We start from the raw sequence: 25,763 nt of genomic DNA, 5'->3' as shown, positions 1-25,763 counted from the left end.
GTATGTGCTATTATTTGGTCACTGTTTGGTGGTAATATGTGGTCTGGTCATGGTGTGGTGGTATTTGTTCCTTGTATGTGGTATTATTGGTCATCATGTGGTGGTAATATGCGGTCTGGACATGGTGTGTGGGTATTTGTCCCTTGTATGTGATATTATTCGGTCACTGTGGTGGTAATATGAGGTCTGGACATGGTGCAGTGGTATTTGTCCCTTGTATATGATATTATTGGTCATTTTAAAAATTGAAAAATAAAAATATACCTAAATTGTATTGGATATTTTAACAAATGATTAATAGAATAGAGTAGGGCCCGGCCAAAAGTCTACCTTGTCGTGGTGGCGGCTTAAAAAATCTTTTGACTGTGGACAGTTTGAGGGGTGGCGCCTGGACAGAGTCTCAAGGGGGCCCCTAACATTTTTCCAGTATGGGGCCCCGAAATTCCTAGTGGCAGCCCTGAGTAGGAAAATAGGTGCCTGACATTCATAAAATGCTTTTCTTTGGGAGAATGCACATGGTTTCTCAATAGATGCTTCATTTCTATTCTTTGATGTCCCTGTATCACAGGTAGGTTGACTCTTTTTGTTAGCCATGTGTTGTGAATTCCGTTCTGGAGCTCCCTCCTGTGGTCGCTAATGGTATTTTTGTGGGTTCTGCCCTTGGGCTCCCTCTGGTGGTTTCGAGTGGAACTGCTGCTCCGTTAGGTAGCTGAAGCAGCTGCCATCACTGATCGCCTTGCCTGGGTTTGTTATTTAAACCTGCTCTGGGCTTTAGTTCATGCCAGCTGTCAATGTCTTAGGTTGGATTTGGTTCTCTCCTTGGATTTCTCATATGGCCTGTCCTTGTCAGCAAAAGATAAGTTTCTACTAGTTCTTGTTTGTCCATTTGCTTTGGACACTATTGCTTTGCAAATTATGTCTCTTTTTGTCCAGCTTGTCACTAGGTCATATTCAGGCTAGCTGGAAGCTCTGGGAAGCAGATTTGCCCCTCCACACCGTGAGTCGGTGTGGAGTTCATTTTTGTAAACTCTGCGTGGATTTTTGTAGTTTTTAATACTGACCGCACAGTATCCTTTTCTCTCTGTCTATCAAGTTTAGTATTGGCCACCTTTGCTGAAAACTGATTTCATTTCTGTGTATGTCATTTCCCTCTCCACTCACAGCCAATATTTGTGGGGGGCTATCTTTCCTTTTGGGGTTTTCTCTGAGGCAAGATAGCTTTCTATTTCCTTCTTTAGGGGTAGTTAATTCTTAGGCTGTGAAGAGGTGTCTAGGGAGAGTCAGGAACATCCCACGGCTATTACTAGTGTTGTTGTTAGGATTAGGGACTGCGGTCAGTAGAGATACCACCTCCTCTGAGCTCATCCCATGTTGTGTTTTAGCCACCAGGTCATATCAGTGTGGCCTCTTAACCACCAGGTCATAACAGCCATGGCTAGGTCAATAAATAAGCATTCTATACATAATGGCATTACATGCCCAAACAGGCAAAATGTTGCATCCTTTTAGAAAGAAAAGAAATCTGCCTGGAAAACAATCTGGCTATTGTTTCATTAGCTGCATGACATTTACATTTATTGCTCAGTATGCAGTATGGGGATATGTTTCAGTATCATTTGTTAATTTCTTGACGTACACTGTTACATAGTGTTTCATTTTAATAACAGCCTCTAGGAATTGGATCTTGCTTGCTGGACAATTATATCCACAGTTAATAATAATAAAAATTACCCTCAAGCAGAATATGCTACATGGTAGAATAGAGAAGAAGAAGCTCTCCTACCGTGTATTGATTCCTAAGCCATGCTTATAGCTGTGTGTGACAGAGTTACTTCCAAGTGCTCTGCAGCTCTTCTATGGTGAATTCTGCAAAGACAACAGCAGGGGGCGCCAGCATCTCCAGCTCTAAAGCAGGCTGACCATAAGATTTACTATAGGGAGGTACTTGGAGTTTTCTCAATACACAGAAGCAGAATTTAGAAGCCCACATTGTATCACTGACAAGGGAAGGAGCTGAACAAGAGGAGAGGAAAATCTATTATTTATTTACTCGCAGATTTGTTTCCCATGGATGACAAAGAAACTTTTATCACAGTTATTTTCAGACAGGTAAGGACTTCGGTGTTTGTGTAATTCCCTTCTAAGCCTTTAACTTTGTTTTATGATCAGCTTTGTAAACCTTGCTCTTTTATGGATGGAAAACAGCCACGTGTCCTGCTACCTGAAATCATTCCTAATGAATATTTAAAGAAATGTCTGGGGACAATGTGTATGGATGTACTGTTTAATAGATGACAGATAGCTAGGTAGATAGATCAGTTGATCGATCAATAGATAGATAGATATAGATAGAAAAAGATAAAGCAGCATTCTGTAAGAGCTAAGATGTATGCAAACATTTCATATAAAACATTTGGGCTGAATTACTGCTATATAGAATATACTTATAAATTGAAGGTACTTAGTGCACAAATTGACCAAATAATGAGAGCCCACCTGCAACGACAAGGTGTTCCTTTACTGGGACCTTGAACCTAACATTTAGATAGATATCAAAGGGAAAAAAAGTCAGAACACACAATACTGAGCTTTTTTTCCCACGATTGTTCAATAAACACAAGTCCACCGTTTTTTTACTTAAAGATGGAGCACTGCCCAATTTTGTTTTGCATTATAATTCTCTAGACAACTGGATATTTGTTTAGAGGCGAGCAGCCACATTGCTTTATACCAGTGCTGCTTTAATTTGTGATAGATAGATAGATAGATAGATAGATAGATAGATAGATAGATAGATAGATAATGGACAGATAGATGATAGATAATGGACAAATAGATAGATAGATAGATAGATAGATAGATAGATAGATAGATAGATAATGGACAGATAGATGATAGATAGATAATGGACAAATAGATAGATAGATAGATAGATAGATAGATAGATAGATAGATAGATAGATAATGGACAAATAGATAGATAGATAGATAGATAGATAGATAGATAGATAATGGACAGATAGATGATAGATAGATAATGGACAAATAGATAGATAGATAGATAGATAGATAGATAGATAGATAGATAGATAGATAATGGACAAATAGATAGATAGATAGATAGATAGATAGATAGATAGATAGATAGATAGATACGTAGATAGATAGATAGATATAGATAATGGACAGATAGATGATAGATAGATAATGGACAGATGAAGATAGATAGATAGATAGATAGATAGATAGATAGATAGATAGATAATGGACAGATACATACATAATGGACAGATACATAGATAATGGACAGATAGATGATAAATAGATAGATAGATAGATTAATAGATAGATAGATAGATAGATAGATAGATAGATAGATAGATAATGGACAGATACATAGATAATGGACAGATACATAGATAATGGACAGATAGATGATAAATAGATAGATTAATAGATAGATAGATTAATAGATAGATAGATAGATAGATTAATAGATAGATAGATAGATAGATTGATAGATAGATAGATTAATAGATATAGATAGATAGATAGATAGATAGATAGATAGATAGATAGATAGATAGATAGATAGATATCTGTGCTATGACTGAAATATGACTGTTTTGCCTCGGAGTCCACACTGGTGGAGCGCTGCTATTTCTTTATTTTACTTTTGAATTTGGACTAAGATCACATCCTGCCCGGTGGTAATGGGGCTAAATCTGTTTTTCATGCATGTGCTGCTTTTTCTGTGAAGTATTATGAGACTGATAGCTGAATACATTGTTGGCCTTGAGAAGGACAGACTAGATTTTATTCTAGCTCGTGTAATTTGTGCCTATAAGGCTGGTCATGGTCAGTTAACCTTTAGCTCTAAGGAAAATCATTTCAGCATTTTGCGAGTTGTGCTAAAATGAGGAAGTCTGAGAAACCTATACAGGTCCTTCTCAAAAAATTAGCATATAGTGTTAAATTTCATTATTTACCATAATGTAATGATTACAATTAAACTTTCATATATTATAGATTCATTATCCACCTACTGAAATTTGTCAGGTCTTTTATTGTTTTAATACTGATGATTTTGGCATACAACTCCTGATAACCCAAAAAACCTGTCTCAATAAATTAGCATATTTCACCCGTCCAATCAAATAAAAGTGTTTTTTAATACCAAACAAAAAAACCATCAAATAATAATGTTCAGTTATGCACTCAATACTTGGTCGGGAATCCTTTGGCAGAAATGACTGCTTCAATGCGGCGTGGCATGGAGGCAATCAGCCTGTGACACTGCTGAGATGTTATGGAGGCCCAGGATGCTTCAATAGCGGCCTTAAGCTCATCCAGAGTGTTGGGTCTTGCGTCTCTCAACTTTCTCTTCACAATATCCCACAGATTCTCTATGGGGTTCAGGTCAGGAGAGTTGGCAGGCCAATTGAGCACAGTAATACCATGGTCAGTAAACCATTTACCAGTGGTTTTGGCACTGTGAGCAGGTGCCAGGTCGTGCTGAAAAATGAAATCTTCATCTCCATAAAGCATTTCAGCCGATGGAAGCATGAAGTGCTCCAAAATCTCCTGATAGCTAGCTGCATTGACCCTGCCCTTGATGAAACACAGTGGACCAACACCAGCAGCTGACATGGCACCCCACACCATCACTGACTGTGGGTACTTGACACTGGACTTCAGGCATTTGGTCATTTCCTTCTCCCCAGTCTTCCTCCAGACTCTGGCACCTTGATTTCCGAATGACATGCAAAATTTGCTTTCATCAGAAAAAAGTACTTGGGACCACTTAGCAACAGTCCAGTGCTGCTTCTCTGTAGCCCAGGTCAGGCGCTTCTGCCGCTGTTTATGGTTCAAAAGTGGCTTTACCTGGGGAATGCGGCACCTGTAGCCCATTTCCTGCACACGCCTGTGCACGGTGGCTCTGGATGTTTCCACACCAGACTCAGTCCACTGCTTCCTCAGGTTCCCCAAGGTCTGGAATCGGTCCTTCTCCACAATCTTCCTCAGGGTCCGGTCACCTCTTCTCGTTGTACAGCGTTTTCTGCCACATTGTTTCCTTCCAACAGACTTACCATTGAGGTGCCTTGATACAGCACTCTGGGAACAGCCTATTTGTTGAGAAATTTCTTTCTGGGTCTTACCCTCTTGCTTGAGGGTGTCAATGATGGCCTTCTTGACATCTGTCAGGTCGCTAGTCTTACCCATGATGGGGGTTTTGAGTAATGAACCAGGCAGGGAGTTTTTAAAAGCCTCAGGTATCTTTTGCATGTGTTTAGAGTTAATTAGTTGATTCAGAAGATTAGGGTAATAGGTCGTTTAGAGAACCTTTTCTTGATATGCTAATTTATTGAGACAGGTTTTTTGGGTTTTCAGGAGTTGTATGCCAAAATCATCAGTATTAAAACAATAAAAGACCTGACAAATTTCAGTTGGTGGATAATGAATCTATAATATATGAAAGTTTAATTGTAATCATTACATTATGGTAAATAATGAAATTTAACACTATATGCTAATTTTTTGAGAAGGACCTGTATGTGCTATATGTGCTGACTGATATCCAAGGATCTAGAATAGACAGATACATATAGTAATACATCATAATAACAAACCTCCTAATCTTTACCCTCAGACTATACATTGTGCCAAAAGGCAACCTTGTCTCTGCTCCTCTATACACAGCCTGGGATGAGTAGTAATGACCACATGGAACTTTCTGATAAATGTTCATTAAGTGCACAATTGTGAAGTGCGATAATACATATATACAGCACAGTCCTAAGGATTGGATACTATCCAGTTGTATTTATGTTTCATTATATTTTTTCTTACAGCCAGAGAAAGTATTGGATATTCTCTCTCCAGATTTCTAGATAATAGATCCCATACTTGTAGCAATGACCGTTCTATTGTTTTGCCTGGAAATACCGATAATAGGATTTGATTATGTAGAGAATTGTAACTACCTGCTACTTAATACAATAGATCGCCATCACTACATTTTCTATTATACATACAGTTTAGTACGGTGCATTGCTTGTGACATTTGAGCAGCGTTTCGCTGTGACTGTCCTGTACCTATAATATAACACATCGCCCGAGGGGAGAGTTTTATGAGGTTTTCTAAGTGCTAGAATGCGAAGCTCAAATTGTGTTATGTCGCCAAGTAGATTAAATGGGACATTTTGCTTCACATTTGATTAATGTATTCTGAAGCCTTGTTATAATTATAATGTACAATCTACAAATTATACACAATGTACGAACAAGCTGAGGGCCACGATAAATCCTTCTATACACCACGAAATCATCTAAGTGGCTCCAGGGTTTATAAAGAGCCGGATATCAATCTTCTCTCTCATATATGTATCTGCTAGCTCTCTATGTATCTATCTATATCATATCTGTCTATCAATCTATTTATCTTGGTCCATCCATCCCATATCTTGTGCTTACATATCTCATATTCTATAATTCTATTATAAATCTTTATAGATTTATCATTTCATATCTATTAATCTGTAAAATTTCCAATTATAGATCTATTTATGTATCTATCTATCTATCTATCTATCTATCTATCTATCTATCTATCTATCTATCTTTCATCTACTGTATAGTATACGGCTCTGGCAAAAATTAAGAGACCCCTGCAAATGTTCAGTTTCTCTGATTTTTCTCTTTATAGGTATATTTTTGAGTAAAATGTAAATTGTTCTTTTATTCTATAAACTACTAACAACATGTCTCCAAATTTCCAAGCAATACATTTTGTTTTTGTTTTTTCTGAAAAGGATAAATGGTCAAAATTTAAAAAAAATGGTTTGAGACCTCAAATGATACAAAGAAAACAAGTTCATAATCATTTAGAAACAACAATACTGATGTATTAACTCAGGAAGAGTTCAGAAATCAATATTTTGTGGAATAACCATGATTATTAATCACAGCTTTCATGTGTCTTGGCATGCTTTCCACCAGTCTTTCACACGGCTCCTGGCACAAAAATGTAAGCAGTTCTTCTTTGTTTGATGGCTTGTGACTATCCATCATCCTCTTCATTACATTCCAGAGGTTTTCAATGGGGTTCAGGTCTGGAGATTGGGCTGCCTGTTGTGAAATTGGATTTTGGGCTCCCCCGGTGGCCACTGGTGGAATTGAACTGGTGTGCATCATCCCCTCTGTTCACCTGTTTCCATCAGGATGTGGGAGTCGCTATTTAACCTTGCTCCTCTGTCACTTCCATGCCGGTCAACATTGTAATCAGAAGCCTTTCTGTGCATGTTCCTGCTGCTAGACAACTCCCAGCTAAGTTGGACTTTAGTCCTCGTTTGTTTTTGCATTTTGTTCCAGTTCACAGCTGTAGTTTCGTTTCTGTGTCTGGAAAGCTCTTGTGATCTGAAATTGCCACTCTGATGTTATGAGTTAATACTAGAGTCTTAAAGTTATTTCAGGATGGTATTTTGATAGGGTTTTCAGCTGACCATGAAAGTGCCCTTTCTGTCTTCCTGCTATCTAGTAAGCGGACCTCAATTTTGCTAAACCTATTTTCATACTACGTTTGTCATTTCATCTATAATCACCGCCAATATATGTGGGGGCCTCTGTCTGCCTATCGGGGAAATTTCTCTAGAGGTGAGCCAGGACTATATTTTCCTCTGCCAGGATTAGTGAGTCCTCCGGCCGGCGCTGGGCGTCTAGGGATAAAAACGTAGGCAACGCTACCCGGCTACTGTTAGTTGTGCGGCAGGTTTAGTTCATGGTCAGTTTAGTTTCCATCCTTCCAAGAGCTAGTACTTATGTTTGCTGGGCTATGTTCTCTTGCCATTGAGAACCATAACAGTTTGACCGGCCTCAAAGGGTTAAATTAATTGACAGAGAAAGGAGAGAAAAGAGAAGTCTGCTGAAGATTTTTTTTTTTTTTTTTTTTTTCCCCTTCCCTTCAGTTCTGAGTGTGCTTGTAATTGAATCTCTTGCAAGTCTGCCTATATTGCAGCCTTTCTCTCTCTCTCTCTCTCCTTCTAATCCTGGAATGGCTCTGTGTTCACCTGTTTAAAATGGATATTCAGAGTTTAGCTGCAGGTTTGAATAATCTCACCACGAAAGTTCAAAATTTACAAGATTTTGTTGTTCATGTTCCTATATCTGAACCTAGAATTCCTTTGCCTGAATTTTTCTCGGGGAATAGATCTTGCTTTCAAAATTTCAAAAATAATTGCAAGTTGTTTTTGTCCCTGAAATCTCGCTCTGCTGGAGATCCTGCTCAGCAGGTCAGGATTGTGATTTCCTTGCTCCGGGGCGACCCTCAGGATTGGGCTTTTGCATTGGCTCCAGGGGATCCTGCGTTGCTCAATGTGGATGCGTTTTTTCTGGCCTTGGGGTTGCTTTATGAGGAACCTCAGTTAGAGCTTCAGGCGGAAAAGGCCTTGATGTCCCTATCTCAGGGGCAAGACGAAGCTGAAATATACTGCCAGAAATTCCGTAAATGGGCTGTGCTTACTCAGTGGAATGAGTGCGCCCTGGCGGCGAATTTCAGAGAGGGTCTCTCTGATGCCATTAAGGATGTTATGGTGGGGTTCCCTGTGCCTGCGGGTCTGAATGAGTCCATGACAATGGCTATCCAGATCGATAGGCGTCTGCGGGAGCGCAAACCTGTGCACCATTTGGCGGTGTCTACTGAGAAGACGCCAGAGAATATGCAATGTGATAGAATTCTGTCCAGAAGTGAACGGCAGAATTTAAGACGAAAAAATGGGTTGTGCTTCTATTGCGGTGATTCAACTCATGTTATATCAGCATGCTCTAAGCGTACTAAGAAGCTTGATAAGTCTGTTTCAATTGGCACTTTACAGTCTAAGTTTATTCTATCTGTGACCCTGATTTGTTCTTTATCATCTATTACCGCGGATGCCTATGTCGACTCTGGCGCCGCTTTGAGTCTTATGGATTGGTCCTTTGCCAAACGCTGTGGGTATGATTTGGAGCCTCTTGAAACTCCTATACCCCTGAAGGGGATTGACTCCACCCCATTGGCTAGTAATAAACCACAATACTGGACACAAGTAACTATGCGGATTAATCCGGATCATCAGGAGATTATTCGCTTTCTTGTGCTGTATAACCTACATGATGTGTTGGTGCTTGGATTGCCATGGCTGCAATCTCATAACCCAGTCCTTGACTGGAAAGCTATGTCTGTGTTAAGCTGGGGATGTAAGGGGACGCATGGGGACGTACCTGTGGTTTCCATTTCATCATCTATTCCCTCTGAGATTCCTGAATTCTTGACTGAATATCGTGACGTTTTTGAAGAACCTAAGCTTGGTTCATTACCTCCGCACCGGGAGTGCGATTGTGCCATAGATTTGATTCCGGGTAGTAAATACCCTAAGGGTCGTTTATTTAATCTGTCTGTGCCTGAACATGCTGCTATGCGAGAATATATAAAGGAGTCCTTGGAAAAGGGACATATTCGTCCTTCGTCATCTCCCTTAGGAGCCGGTTTTTTCTTTGTGGCTAAGAAAGATGGCTCTTTGAGACCGTGTATTGATTATCGGCTTTTGAATAAAATCACGGTTAAATATCAATATCCGTTGCCACTGCTGACTGATTTGTTTGCTCGCATAAAGGGGGCCAAGTGGTTCTCTAAGATAGATCTCCGTGGGTCGTATAATTTGGTGCGAATTAAGCAGGGGGATGAGTGGAAGACCGCATTTAATACGCCCGAGGGCCACTTTGAGTATTTGGTGATGCCTTTTGGTCTTTCAAATGCCCCTTCAGTCTTTCAGTCCTTTATGCATGACATTTTCCGTGATTATTTGGATAAATTTATGATTGTGTATCTGGATGATATTTTGATTTTTTCGGATGACTGGGACTCTCATGTCCAGCAGGTCAGGAGGATTTTTCAGGTTTTGCGGTCTAATTCCTTGTGTGTGAAGGGTTCTAAGTGCGTTTTTGGGGTTCAAAAGATTTCCTTTTTGGGATATATTTTTTCCCCCTCTTCCATCGAGATGGATCCTGTCAAGGTTCAGGCTATTTGTGATTGGACGCAACCCTCTTCTCTTAAGAGTCTTCAGAAATTTTTGGGCTTTGCTAACTTTTATCGTCGATTTATTGCTGGTTTTTCTGATGTTGTTAAACCATTGACTGATTTGACTAAGAAGGGTGCTGATGTTGCTGATTGGTCCCCTGCTGCTGTGGAGGCCTTTCGGGAGCTTAAGCGCCGCTTTTCTTCCGCCCCTGTGTTGCGTCAGCCTGATGTTGCTCTTCCTTTTCAGGTTGAGGTCGACGCTTCTGAAATCGGAGCTGGGGCAGTTTTGTCGCAGAGAAGTTCCGATTGTTCCGTGATGAGACCTTGTGCCTTTTTCTCGCGTAAATTTTCGCCCGCCGAGCGGAATTATGATGTTGGGAATCGGGAGCTTTTGGCCATGAAGTGGGCTTTTGAGGAGTGGCGTCATTGGCTTGAGGGGGCTAGACATCAGGTGGTGGTATTGACTGACCACAAAAATCTAATTTATCTTGAGTCCGCCAGACGCCTGAATCCTAGACAGGCGCGCTGGTCGTTGTTTTTCTCTCGGTTTAATTTTTTGGTGTCCTACCTGCCGGGTTCTAAGAATGTTAAGGCGGATGCCCTTTCTAGGAGTTTTGAGCCTGACTCCCCTGGTAACTCTGAACCTACAGGTATCCTTAAGGATGGAGTGATATTGTCTGCCGTTTCTCCAGACCTGCGGCGGGCCTTGCAGGAGTTTCAGGCGGATAGACCTGATCGTTGCCCACCTGGTAGACTGTTTGTTCCTGATGATTGGACCAGTAAAGTCATTTCTGAGGTTCATTCTTCTGCGTTGACAGGTCATCCTGGAATCTTTGGTACCAGGGATTTGGTGGCAAGGTCCTTCTGGTGGCCTTCCCTGTCTCGAGATGTGCGAGGCTTTGTGCAGTCTTGTGACGTTTGTGCTCGGGCCAAGCCTTGTTGTTCTCGGGCTAGTGGATTGTTGTTGCCCTTGCCTATCCCGAAGAGGCCCTGGACGCACATCTCGATGGATTTTATTTCGGATCTTCCTGTTTCTCAGAAGATGTCTGTCATCTGGGTGGTGTGTGACCGTTTCTCTAAGATGGTCCATTTGGTTCCCCTGCCTAAGTTGCCTTCTTCTTCCGAGTTGGTTCCTCTGTTTTTTCAAAATGTGGTCCGTTTGCATGGTATTCCGGAGAATATCGTTTCTGACAGAGGAACCCAATTCGTGTCTAGATTTTGGCGAGCATTCTGTGCTAGGATGGGCATAGATTTGTCTTTCTCGTCTGCTTTCCATCCTCAGACAAATGGCCAGACCGAGCGGACGAATCAGACCTTGGAGACATATTTGAGGTGTTTTGTGTCTGCAGATCAGGATGATTGGGTTGCTTTTTTGCCTTTAGCGGAGTTTGCCCTCAATAATCGGGCCAGCTCTGCCACCTTGGTGTCTCCTTTTTTCTGTAATTCGGGGTTTCATCCTCGATTTTCTTCTGGTCAGGTGGAATCTTCGGATTGTCCTGGAGTGGATGCTGTGGTGGAGAGGTTGCATCAGATTTGGGGGCTGGTAGTGGACAATTTGAAGTTGTCCCAGGAGAAGACTCAGCTTTTTGCCAACCGCCGGCGTCGGGTTGGTCCTCGGCTTTGTGTTGGAGACTTGGTGTGGTTGTCTTCTCGTTTTGTCCCTATGAGGGTTTCTTCTCCTAAGTTTAAGCCTCGGTTCATCGGCCCGTACAGGATATTGGAGATTCTTAACCCTGTGTCCTTCCGTTTGGACCTCCCTGCATCTTTTTCTATTCATAATGTTTTTCATCGGTCATTGTTGCGCAGGTATGAGGTACCGGTTGTGCCTTCCATTGAGCCTCCTGCTCCGGTGTTGGTTGAGGGCGAGTTGGAGTACGTTGTGGAAAAAATCTTGGACTCCCGTGTTTCCAGACGGAAACTCCAGTATCTGGTCAAATGGAAGGGATACGGTCAGGAGGATAATTCTTGGGTGACTGCCTCTGATGTTCATGCCTCCGATCTGGTCCGTGCCTTTCATAGGGCTCATCCTGATCGCCCTGGTGGTTCTGGTGAGGGTTCGGTGCCCCCTCCTTGAGGGGGGGGTACTGTTGTGAAATTGGATTTTGGGCTCCCCCGGTGGCCACTGGTGGAATTGAACTGGTGTGCATCATCCCCTCTGTTCACCTGTTTCCATCAGGATGTGGGAGTCGCTATTTAACCTTGCTCCTCTGTCACTTCCATGCCGGTCAACATTGTAATCAGAAGCCTTTCTGTGCATGTTCCTGCTGCTAGACAACTCCCAGCTAAGTTGGACTTTAGTCCTCGTTTGTTTTTGCATTTTGTTCCAGTTCACAGCTGTAGTTTCGTTTCTGTGTCTGGAAAGCTCTTGTGATCTGAAATTGCCACTCTGATGTTATGAGTTAATACTAGAGTCTTAAAGTTATTTCAGGATGGTATTTTGATAGGGTTTTCAGCTGACCATGAAAGTGCCCTTTCTGTCTTCCTGCTATCTAGTAAGCGGACCTCAATTTTGCTAAACCTATTTTCATACTACGTTTGTCATTTCATCTATAATCACCGCCAATATATGTGGGGGCCTCTGTCTGCCTATCGGGGAAATTTCTCTAGAGGTGAGCCAGGACTATATTTTCCTCTGCCAGGATTAGTTAGTCCTCCAGCCGGCGCTGGGCGTCTAGGGATAAAAACGTAGGCAACGCTACCCGGCTACTGTTAGTTGTGCGGCAGGTTTAGTTCATGGTCAGTTTAGTTTCCATCCTTCCAAGAGCTAGTACTTATGTTTGCTGGGCTATGTTCTCTTGCCATTGAGAACCATAACAGCTGCCCATGACAGGGTTTTTATGTGGTGGCCTCTTAATTTTTGCCAGAGCTGTATATTATATGTTCCAACATTCTATCTCATATTTTTATATCTTTGTTTTATTTAGTCATATCTATCTATAAAACATATCTGTCTTATACCTACCCATTTACAAAAGATAAATTTGTATAGGTTGTGTCATCCCTACATAAATAGTTAAGATAATGCACATCCATCTATCTATCCATCTATCTATCTATCTATCTATCTATCTATCTATCTATCTATCCATCTATCTATCTGTCTATCTACATGTGCTTCTCACAATATTAGAATATCATCAAAAAGTTAATTTATTGCAGTTCTTCAATACAAAAAGTGAATCTCATATATTATATAGAGGCATTACAAACAGAGTGATCTATTTCAAGTGTTTATTTCTGTTAATGTTGATGATTATGGCTTACAGCCAATGAAAACCCAAAAGTAATTTTCTCAATAAATGAGAATAATTAACAAAAAACACCTGTAAACACTTCCTAAGTGTTTAAAAAAGTCCCTTAGTTTGTTTCAGTAGGCTCCTCAATCATGGTGAAGACTGCTGACTTGACAGATGTCCAGAAGGCAGTCATTGACACACTCCCCAAGGAGGATAAGCCACAAAAGGTCATTGGTAAAGAAGCTGTCTGTTCACAGAGTGCTGTATCCAAGCATATTAATGGAAACTTGAGTGGAAGGAAAAAGTGTGGCAGAAAAAGGTGCACAAGCAACTGGAATACCGCAGCCTTGAAAGGATTGTTAAAAAAAAGGCATTCAAAAATTTTGGGGAGATTCACAAGGAGTGGACTGCTGCTGGAGTCATTGCTTCAAGAGCCACCACACACAGATGTATCCAGGACATGGGCTACGAGTGACACATTCCTTGTGTCAAGCCACTCATGACCAATAGACAACGCTAGAAGTGTCTTACCTGGGCCAAGGAGAAAAAGAACTGGACTGTTGCTCAGTGGTCCAAGATGTTGTTTTCAGATGAAGTAAATTTTGCATTTCATTTGGAAATCAAGGTTCCAGAGTCTGGAGGAAAAGTGGAGAGATTTCGAAGCAAATTGGGGTATTAAAACTAAGCTTTTAATGTATACATGTTAAAACCTAACAAAAAAGGTGCAAAGAGTGTTGAAGTGCAGGTGCAAAAAAGTGCAAGTAAAAATAGCAACTAAGCAGTATACCGGTTTCTAGTCTTTATCATTATCAAAATGACCTGCCACCATTTCAGTGGTATGAGGTTCTCAGCTGAGAATAATGTGTACTGCTACACCAAAAATAGCTATCCCCAATTGTTGTCTGGGTAGCTTAAATATATAGTATATTTTGTAGCATATCATCTAGATGGATACCCTACACCTTTAAAGATCCAAATTGCATAGGTAAATACAATGTCAGAGGGCATTCGGCCCTTTAAGCCCTAGCAATAGATCATATATAAGTATAGGCTGTTATTCATATGTTAGAGGCGGTATCATTAATGCAAACTTCTTATCAAATAGCATATAGCCTGGGACCTATTATTTACTTTGTCCCATTCTTAAATACCATATATTCGCTCACTCATAGAGGCCCTGAAACAAAGCATGCCAAGTCTTTCAGTTAAGGCGTACGTTCAGTTTGTCCTCATAGTACGTTCCATACAAAAAAAAATTCCTTACTTATACTCATCTGAAGGTTCGGGAATGGATGCCGATTCTTGCATACGAGTTAAAGGGTCCCAGCCTCAGTGGAGTATATGGCTCATTGCTTTGCCAAGTGGCCTCTATCTATATATATAATCGTCTAAGGTCCATTTCCGTCTTTTTGTCTGTAACAGAAATCCCGCGTCACTGATTGGTTGCTCCAGCCAATCAGAGACAGGCTGGCGCGACCAATCAACAATGTAGGATTTCTGTTACAGACAAACAAACAGACTGTAATGGAAATCCCGTGTAGCTGATTGTTCGCCCCGGCCGGCCGCGACCAATCAGCGACAGACTTTACTATTGATGCTGCCTATGCAGCATCAATAGTAAAAAGATATAATGTTAAAAATAATTTTTTTTAAAAATCGTGCTATTCTTACCTTCCGGCGGACCCTGAAGCCTTTCCCATCCTCGCGATGCTCTCAGCAGCTCCGTTCCCAGTAATGCTTTGCGAAATGACCCCAGATGACGTAGGATCACACGCGACCGCTACGTCATCACGGGTTATTGCTGCAAAGCATCACTGGGAACGGACCTGGCGAGAGCATGGCTAATTCCTGGGCTGGATCCGGGGGCCGCCGGAAGGTGAGTATATAACTTATTTATTTTAATTAATTTTTTAACAGGGATATGGTGCCCACACTGCTATATACTACGTGGGCTGTGTTATATACTCCGTGGCTGTGCTATATACTACATGGCTGTGCTATATACTACGTGGCTGTGCTATATACTACGTGGACTGTACTATATACTACATGGCTGTGATATATACTACATGGACTGTACTATATACTATGTGGATTGTGCTATATACTATGTGGACTGTGCTGTATACTACCTGGCTGTGTTATATACTACGTGAACTGTACTATAAACTACGTGGGCTGTGTTATATACTATGTAGGCTGTGTTAGATATTACATGGCTGTGCTATATGCTATGTGGGATGTGTTATATGCTACGTGGCTGTGCCATATACTACGTGGGCTGTTATATGCTACGTGGCTGTGCTATATGCTACGTGGCTGTGCTATATGCTATGTGGCTGTGCTATATACTATGTGGGCTGTTATATGCTACATGGTCTGTGTTATATACTACGTGGCTGTGGTATATGCTATGTGGCTGTGCTATATACTAAGTGGCTGTGCTATATACTACGTAGCTGTGTTATATACTAGGTGGCTGTGCTATATACTACGTGGGCTGTTATATGCTATGTGGCTGTGATATATGCTATGTGACTGTGTTATATACTACGTGGCTGTGCTATATGCTACGTGGGCTGTGTTATATGCTACGTGGCTGTGCTATATGCTACATGGGCTGTACTATATGCTACGTCGGCTGTTATATGTTACGTTTACGTTTACTGAACAAGTTCTGTCATACATATTCTAGAATACCCGATGCGTTAGAATCGGGCCACCATCTAGTCTACTATATAATCGCCTAATTCTGCCTGTTTGTAACGGAAATACTGCGTCGCTAATTGGTCACAACATAGTTCACTCACGTTAACAAGTTCTGTCAGTCACAGTGCCACGTAGTTCAGTCACGTTTACTGAACAAGTTCTGTCAGTCACAGTTCCACGTAGTTCAGTCACATTTACTGAACAAGTTCTGTCAGTCACAGTGCGAAATAGTTCACTCATGTTTACTGAATAAGTTCGGTCAGTCACAGTGTGACGTAGTTCACTCACGTTTAAGTAACACGTTCAGGCAGTCAATGTGGTGTACAAAACTATTTTAGGTTGATATTGTTAATAAATATATTATAGTGTCGATGTACTTCTTTCGTCCGATGATTTATTTAAATACAGTTAGATATTCATGTAATGGTTTATATATTTTGATGATCTGTTTAATACTTTTGTTCAGTTGTACTAAGTTCTGTGAGCAATAAAATTTAATAATAATGTATATATTTTACCTGGAAAATCCTGTGTATTCATTGCATTATTCTTAAATCTTCATAAATAAACTACATACATATTCTAGAATACTCGATGAGTTAGAATCGGGCAACCATCTAGTAGTGAATAGTGTCTCCCAACGTTTTTCATCATACCTTGAATCATCAGGGGAACCGTGACATCTATCCTGCTGTATGCGAGTGGCATGTTTACTGTCATATTGCTTGCCTTATATCTATTAAAGATATTGGAACACAAGCATTATGCCATGGAATGCTAGCGTCACTTTCTGTACCTGGCACACAGTCGGTCTATCATGGACCACTCGTGTAACATCCGGAGCAGTCATATCACCACGCATACAGCGATGCATATTAAATGGTGACGTGCATTAACCCCTTTCTGACCTCGGATGGGATAGTACGTCCGAGGTCAGAACCCCCGCTTTGATGCAGGGTCCGGCGGTGAGCCCGCATCAAAGCCGGCACATGTCAGCTGTTTTGAACAGCTGACATGTGCCCGCAATAGCGGTGGGTGAAATTGCGATTCACCCACCGCTATTAACTAGTTAAATGCCGCTGTCAAACGCAGACAGCGGCATTTAACCGGCGCTTCCGGCTGGGTGGCCGGAAATGAGCACATCGCTGACCCCCCTCACATGATTGGGGGTCAGCGATGCTTCTGTATAGCAACCATAGAGGTCCTTGAGACCTCTATGATTACTGATCCCCGGTAGCTGTGAGTGCCACCCTGTGGTCGGCGCTCATAGCACATCTGCATTTCAGCTACATAGCAGCTATCTGATGATCGCTGCTATGTAGCAGAGCCGATCGTGTTGTGCCAGCTTCTAGCCTCCTATGGAGACTATTGAAGCATGGCAAAAGTAAAAAGAAAAGTAAAAAAAAGTGAAAAAAATATAAAAGTTTAAATCACCCCCCCTTTCGCCCCAATCAAAATAAATCAATAAAAAAAAATCAAACCTACACACATTTGGTATCGGCGCGTTCAGAATCGCCCGATCTGTCGATAAAAAAAGGCATTAACCTGATCGCTAAACAGCGTAGTGAGAAAAAAATTTGAAACGCCAGAATTACGTTTTTTTGGTCACCGCGACATTGCATTAATATACAATAATGGGCGATCAAAAGAACATATCTGCTGCACCAAAATGGTATCATTAAAAATGCCAGCTCGGCACGCAAAAAATAAGCCCTCATGCAACCCCAGATCATGAAAAATGGAGACGCTACGAGTATCGGAAAATGGAGCAATTTTTTTTTTTTTTTTTTTTTTTTTAGCAAAGTTTGGAATTTTTTTTCACCACTTAGATAAAAAAATAACCTAAACATGTTTGGTGTCTATGAACTTGCACTGACCTGGAGAATCATATTGGCAGGAGAGTTTTAGCATTTAGTGGATCTAGCAAAAAAGCCAAACAAAAACTGCACTTTTTTTACAATTTCACCGCACTTGGAATTTTTTTCCCGTTTTCTAGTACACGACATGCTAAAACCAATGATGTTGTTCAAAAGTACAACTTGTTTTGCAAAAAATAAGCCCTCACATGGCAATATTGACAGAAAAATAAAAAAGTTATGGCTCTGGGAATGAGGGGAGCGAAAAACGAACACGGAAAAAATCCCAAGGTCATAAAGGGGTTAAAGCAACTCTCTCTCTATGTTCGGACCAAACATAATTTAATTCATTCCTCAGGAGATTGCTAGATGGATACATCAAAATAATCTATCCATCAGGAGCATACATTTAAAAAGTTGTGTCAAAACTGTAAAGTGCCCTTACAAGACATTTACAGGTATTCTGAAATCCAAATTCACAGAGAATCTATTGAGTATTGTCAATAGGAGGATGAGAGGCACCAGACCCAACAATGCAGACGAGCTGAACGCTGCTATCAAAGCAACCTGGGCCTCCATAACACCTCAGCAGTGCCACAGGCTGATTGTTTCCATGCCATGCCGCATTGATGCAGTAATTGATGCAAAAGGAGCTCGGACCAAGTATTGAGTGCATTTCTGAACATACATTTCAGTAGGCCAACATTTTAAAATCATTTTTTTTGGTGTTATAAAGTATTCTAATTTACTGAGATAATGACTTTTGGGCTTTCATTGGCTGTAAGCCATAATCATCAATATTAACAGAAATAAACACTTGAAGTAGATCATTCTGTAATGACCTTATATAATATAAGAGTTTCACTTTTTGAAATAAATTAACTTTTTGATGATATTCTAATGTTGTGAGAAGCACCTGTATCTACTGTATCTATCTATCTATCTATCTATCTATCTATCTATCTATCTATCTATCTATCTATCTATCTACTGTATCTATTTATCTATGCATCTATCTATAATCTTCTAGACATCTATCTATTATCTATCTATCTATCTATCATCTACTAGCTATCTATCTATCTATCTATCCATCATCTATCTATTATCTGTCTATCTATGCATCTATCTATTATCTATCTATTATCTCTATCTATCTATCATCTACTATCTATCTATCTATCCATTATCTATCTATATATCTATCTTAGCACTTACAGAGTGCCGTTCCATTCTTTTGTTTGTGTATTGTGCATTGCACCTGTTCACACTTGCTTTATTCTGTATAGAGGGGCTGGTAAGTTTTTGCTATATACTATTAGAGGTGGTAGGTAGCTTCTTCCATATTTGGCTGAGCTCTTCCTCCTATCGGCCTGAAACTGTTGTTAATTAATGCTGGATCCCTCCTCCTCTTTAATTTTGTAGGTGTTTTGCCCAGGAGATGCATGTCTGATACTGATAAATATTAGGTTTAGGGTTCCATCAAAAGGTACGCCTTGTCGTGGCTGGTGGGCTATCATGACTTGGTCAATTTATGAGCTATGTACCTTCATTTTATAAGTATATTCTATATAGCAGTAATGCAGTCTAAATTTGATATATTCAATGTTTTCATACATCTTAGCTCTTACAGAGGCTGCTGTTTTCTTTTGTATCTATCTATTTAGGTCACCATATAAACACACTGTAATAAAATAATTCAGATATTGTATTTTTGCACTTACCACTGTTTTTAAGTTTTGCTCATTCACACTGTTGGGCCACGTTGACACGTTGAGTATTTGGTCAGATTTTTACATCAGTATTTGTAAGCCAAAACCAGGAGTGGGTGATAAGCAGGAGTGGTGACTTGTTTCTATTATACTTTTCTGATCAGATACTGAACGTGTGAACGTGGCCTTAGCGTTCCAGTAGAAGTCCAGAGGTCAATTCAAAGTGGTGAAGAAACATCTAGATCCTGAAGACTTGCAAGTAGGGTTGAGCGAAACGGGTCGTTCATTTTCATAAGTCGCCGACTTTTGGCAAAGTCGGCGTCTCATGAAACCCGACCTGATCCCTGTGCGGGGTCGGCCATGCGGTACGCGATCATGGCGCGAAAGTCGCATTTCGTATGACGTGATTAGCGCCATTTTTTCAGCCAATGAATGAGCGTGGGCAGAGTGATGACATAGGTGTTAGGGGAGTGAACGCCTATCGTCATGTTATCGCTTGTGCGCAGTAGGGATTTGGAATGTGCAATACGAAATTTTCTGTGCTGGGACGGAGGAGGAGGAGGAGGAGGAGGAGGAATTTAAAAAAAAAAAAAAAAATTTCCTTCATTGGGTTTCGTGTTTCGGCCGAAACCCGACTTTTAACGGTGGTCGGCCGATTTCACTCGACTCGACTTTTAAGACAGTCGGGTTTCACAAAACCCGACTCGACCCTAAAAAACTAAAGGTCGCTCAACCCTACTTGCAAGGTGTTCTGTTTTAATTATTGTTGTTAATATTGTCTGTTTTTGTATTACTATTATGCTATTTTTTTATTTTTTCCTATCTGTTCTGTTTCTTATGATGTTTAATTCTTTTAAATGAGCAGAACACCATTTTAGATACAGACATCTCGCTGACGATCTTGTTTACTGTGTTGGTCTGCAGAAAATCAAACTCCATCAGTTCTGTCTGGGAACGATGGAAGAAGCAATAACCTTCCATAGGGTTTCCCTCTCAAAACTATTAATTAGTGCCAAAGCATAGTCCCCAGATTTCTCCTGCAAGCCGTTAGTTTACTGAATGCTCCCATGAATAGGGATTGGAACTATGATGATCACATTCCGTGTGCATAAAGTTCAGACTTAGCCCAAGTTATTAGAGAAGTCTTGTAGAAATAAAGCAAAATCATACATGTTGTTACAAGCCACAGTAATGGCTCAATATTATAATGAATAGCTTCTCTGCGGAATTCAAGCCAATTGTTGGAGTCATCTATGTAAAAAAAATAATTCAATCTGCATCTGTCACCCAAAAAAAGAACAAAGTTTATAGAGCACAATTGTTACCGCAAAGTTAAAGGAATTGTCACCAGTTTTTGAGCCTGTGAACAAATGGAACTACCTTTAGCTCCTGGTTGGTAGACATGTCTTTCTATATCCCAAAGACATGTCTACCAACTCCCGACTGTATACACCAAAAACCAAAAAATACCATTTGATATGCTCCTGCTCTGTACGTACTGTAAATGAGGGTGGTCTGGTCCGATGGACGTTCTCGCTGGGGCGTCAGTGCCTCTTCTCTGCTCCTAATCGCGCCCTCATGATTTGATTGATGTGGACGAATCATCCACATTGAAAACCGAGATATTGCACTTGCGCAGAAGCCTCACTGGACCGCGCAGGCGCATTCTGTTTTGTCCTACTGTGAGCAGAGCATTAAACAGCACTGACCAAGCTCCTAGATTTTATTGATGTGAATGATGCCGATGACATCGCTATGCGCTTGCGCAGTGCTGTTTTATGCTCTGCTCACAGTAGGGAAAATCAGAATGTGCCTGCACAGTCTTGTTCGCAATGTGGATGATGCAGGACACATCATACACATCAATCAAAGCAGGAGGATGTGATTAGGAGAAGAGAGGAGGGACGCACGTCGCAGCGAGATCGCCCACCGGACCAGACCACCCTTATTTACATGCAGTACAGGAGCATATCAAATGCTATTTTTGGACAATACAGGGTAATTTGGGAGCTGATAGGCACATTTGTGGGATGCGCACAGGAGCAGTTAAAGATGGTGCCATTTGTTCACAGGCTCAAAAACTGATTGCGGGTTCCCTTTAATGAGAGACAAAACTTACAGACAGTGGTTAGTGAAGGAGGTCGCCAACACTTTCCCTCTTATCATTGGATTAATTGTCAATGAGTTTCCACTGCAGTTACTTTCATTACTTATATACATGATCAAAGTTAATTTAGGGGCTTGAAAATTTTTTAATTATTAAGACCTAAAAAAAATGACAAAAGATTGGGACTTACAGTTACAATCAAAATAATTCGACTCCCATTGCAAATTCGAATTATTAGCAGAATGTACAAACGTTTTGCTGTTTTCAATAAGCTAATCAAACAAGATTAAGTTAAATTGCTGAACATGAATTACCGTATATAATGAGAGGTTTCAGTAAATTCAGCACCAATTACACTTTTAATGATTACTTCAGTCTTAGAATTATTTCCTCCTTCATGACAAGCATCTTTTAATACTTAGTTGAGCACTTCTGGCTGTTGTGACCTGCTGCAAATGTAATGATGTAATGTATAGCAGCCTGGCGTCAGCTTCTGGCAACGTTCCTGAGGAATCTTAGTCCACTCTTTATAATCATTCGCCTCCAATTTACTAAAATTCTTCCTATTCCAGAATCTTGCTGGACATGTTCAGAAGCCAATGCTTTGCAGTCTTTGAGGAATGCCTGGGATAATTTTCTTGTTTGAAGGTCTATTGAGACCCAGATTCAACTGCCTCACATAAGGCAGGATGTTTTCGTCTATAATTTCCTGACACCTGATAGAACCCATCTTCCCCCCACAAATTGCAGATTTTAAGTGGCCGAGGAAAAATTGCATTTTGTGTAGAATTTAGTGAAGCCACTCGTTATATTACCGTAGGTTTGTTGAGCTACTTAAAGGTAGCCTGTCACAAGATTTTCCCCATATAAAGTACAGCCTCCACCATTAGGGCCTTTATTTACAGCATACTGGAATACTGTAAAAAAGTCCCTAATCCCCATTCGTACATCATCCCCACAGTGTCGTCCATCGTGCTCCTGCACAGGTGCGCTTCTCTCTGCCCTGCCAAGGGCAGAGCAAAGTACTGTAATGCACATGCACAGGCTTTACTTCCAGGTCATTGCCATTCTTTAGCCTTTCCCGGCGCATGCGCACTACAACACTTTACTCTGCCTCGTCAGGGCAAAGATATGTCTACTCAGGAGAGAGATGGGTGACACTTTGTAGATCATGTAGGATGCATCATCTGAAGGGAAGGAGGACAGCAATCATAAGAAGAGAGGAGGCACCGGTTTAAGACCAGAGACGCCCATCGGACCGGACTGCACCATCTGTAAATATAATAAGCGGTATTTTTTGTATCTGCCTACTGGATTGGGGACTTTTTTTTTTACAGCATTCCAGTATGCTTTCTAAAAAGACCCTAATGGTGGCGGTCATACTTTATATGGGAAAAACCTGATGACAGGTTCCCTTTAAATTATTTTTGGTCTATTGTAACTATTATTGGAAAGTTAGTAAATTTTGGTGCTAAATCTAATTTGCACAAAGAGTTGAATAATTTTGATTGCATCTGTACAAATGCAAACCCATTCATTTGTTCGCCCATAGAATGAAACTTATTATGTTCTTTTGGCAAATGATCCTGTCTCGTGGAGGAGGCTAAGTTTACTCTACAATCTAATGCGAGTTTTAAACACCGATTATGTGTTTCTCTGCATAAAACTAGCAATCCCTTTAAGCTGACATTTTTTTTCCTTTATCTCTCATAGGAAAATGGTGGTAAGATATTATGGTATTTGAGTTGCTTGGAGATGTAGCTTGCTATGTCAGTAACTTGTATTTTTCTTTTACTTGTGATCATAGGTGATAAATGCAATTAACTGATGATTTTTTTTGCAGATTATTTTCAGATCGAAACTCATAACTCTGGTATTTCTCATGACATTCACTAAAGAAATGATCTGGAATTTCAAGACTACTCCCAATCATCTGTTATCTCAATCAAAGTGACAACTTGTGTCTTCTTCAACCAATTCTCCATACACTATTTATTGCTCCCATGACGTCTCTGACTATGGACTACAACAAAAATTTAACCCTCCTACCAGATTACAACTACAGCGACTACGAATTAGACGATGATGATGTCACCAAAACCAGGACTTTTTACGCTGCTAAAATTGTCATCGGGGTGGCTCTTGTCTGCATTATGCTGATTTGCGGCATTGGGAACTTTATATTTATTGCAGCATTGGCAAGATACAAAAAGCTACGAAATTTAACCAACCTTCTGATAGCCAACCTGGCCATTTCTGATTTCATCGTAGCCATAGTTTGCTGCCCTTTTGAAATGGACTATTATGTTATAAAGCAGCTTTCTTGGGAGCATGGTCACATCTTATGTGCCTCTGTCAATTACCTAAGGACTGTTTCCCTCTATGTCTCAACCAATGCTCTGCTGGCAATAGCTGTTGACAGGTAGGTCCTACCCATCTTTTCTACAAGCTTTACTCACGTGTTCAGTAGTAATAATCACATTAGGATTTAAAGACTGGAGGTTTACAAGACCAAAACAATTTCATTTCCATATATTCTATTAACTACATAGACAGGTTATTTAGATTGTGAGCCCTGATGGGGACAGTGATGATAATGACTGTAAAGCACTGTGACATATGTTGGCGTAATAAAAGAAAGTAAAGTAAATAAGTTATATGGACATAATGGAGGGACGTTTACCTGTTTGGGCTTGCCCTCTATTGGGCAAGGGGCAGACGAGCATGTTTTGTCATCCCAGAAAATTGGATCACAGATGATCAGAGTGTCAGCATGGTGTTATCCTATTCTCTCAGATGAGGAGAAGAAGGAGAATAAAAATTCTCCATCTTCTCCATTGTGTCAGTCCATGGAAATCGCACTAAAAATTCTCCATCGTGTCAGTCTGTGGAAATCGGACTAAAAATTCTCCATCTTCTCCATTGTGTCAGTCCATGGAAATCAGACACCCTCAAATGTCATCTAAGTGCAGTCTTATAATTTCAATGAACTCATTGACTTGCATGTCCGAGTGAGATCTGAATATCAGATCAAACTCAGAAATGAAGCAATTTTTTTCTTTTGGCGGACAGATTGATTAAAAAAATCACACATGAACACGGTCCCATAGCATAACATTGCTTCTGTGATGCTAGTCACATCTCACGGCCAAGCCGTCAGTCAGAGTGGTCAAGAAGTACAAGGTGAGAAGCCAGGGGGGTACGTCATAAACAGAAGGAAGAGACAAAAGCGTGGTCAGGTAACGATCAGAAGTCAGAGTACCGGGCGGATAACGGGTCAGAACTGAAGTGGTTAAATATGTGGATGTTCAGAACAAAGTCCAATGTCAGGCAACAGATCAAGCAAACAAAACTCAAGGCACAGGAAAGCACAGCACAAACCTCACAAGCTGAATGTATGCCTGGCTTGTTCTGGGAGACACAGCTCAGTTAAGAAGCATGGCAATTAACTAGAATAGTGGACACTTGGAGACAGCTGATGCCTCACAGTCTTAGATTGGATAGTTGAGCTGTCAATCAACACACTGACAGCTCAGCACACACCTGTACTTGATTGAATGGCCAAGCTGTCAATCAAAGTACTGACAGCTTCAGCACGCCCCTAAACTAGATTGAACGGTCGTGCTGTCAGTAGCTGCATCCCGGACACACTGAGGAGTGGAATCGTGACAGCTTCGAGCATGATCTCATGTTCGGTCGAATCGCACCTGGACTGGTAATGTAGTTGTCTGCATGAACCCTTAGCCACCGTAAAGAGTCAGTAACAAAGAATGTCTCTCATTCATTCCAGCTACAACTTCATCTCATGATCACAGTTGAGTAGTGGGGAGTTTGGGAGCTGAACCTGCTTTGACCAGCTCGCCAATTTCAATATAATGCTTTTAAAGTATCGTATTGTCAGTGCAATGTGTGGCAGAAAATGAAAGAATTTCAATTTGTGCAAAGAAAGTTATTATAATGAATTATGCGTATATTCATTTGTACAATCATTATACAAAGCGACTCAATCTCATTAGATAATGTTACCAATAAATAATTTGTAAACCTTTTAAAAATATGTTACCTTAAACAAATAGAATCACTTTGAAGTGA

General features: G+C 40.7%; 1 protein-coding gene across 1 annotated transcript in view; it reads left to right on the top strand.

The window, feature by feature from the left end:
- Positions 1-1,981: 1,981 nt before the first annotated feature.
- PROKR1 (prokineticin receptor 1) overlaps positions 1,982-25,763 on the top strand; it is a 71,566-nt gene continuing 47,784 nt past the window's right edge. The window contains exons 1-2 of the mRNA XM_077292262.1: positions 1,982-2,109; positions 23,515-24,093. Of these exons, the coding sequence (XP_077148377.1) occupies positions 23,675-24,093 (419 nt within the window). The 5' untranslated portion in view covers positions 1,982-2,109; positions 23,515-23,674. The remainder of the gene's footprint in view (positions 2,110-23,514; positions 24,094-25,763) is intronic.

This window comes from Ranitomeya variabilis, chromosome 2 (assembly GCF_051348905.1).
Source record: "Ranitomeya variabilis isolate aRanVar5 chromosome 2, aRanVar5.hap1, whole genome shotgun sequence".
NCBI classification, from domain to species: domain Eukaryota; kingdom Metazoa; phylum Chordata; class Amphibia; order Anura; family Dendrobatidae; genus Ranitomeya; species Ranitomeya variabilis.
Note: the sequence above shows the minus strand (reverse complement) of the source record. Positions and strands in the feature narration are given on the sequence as shown.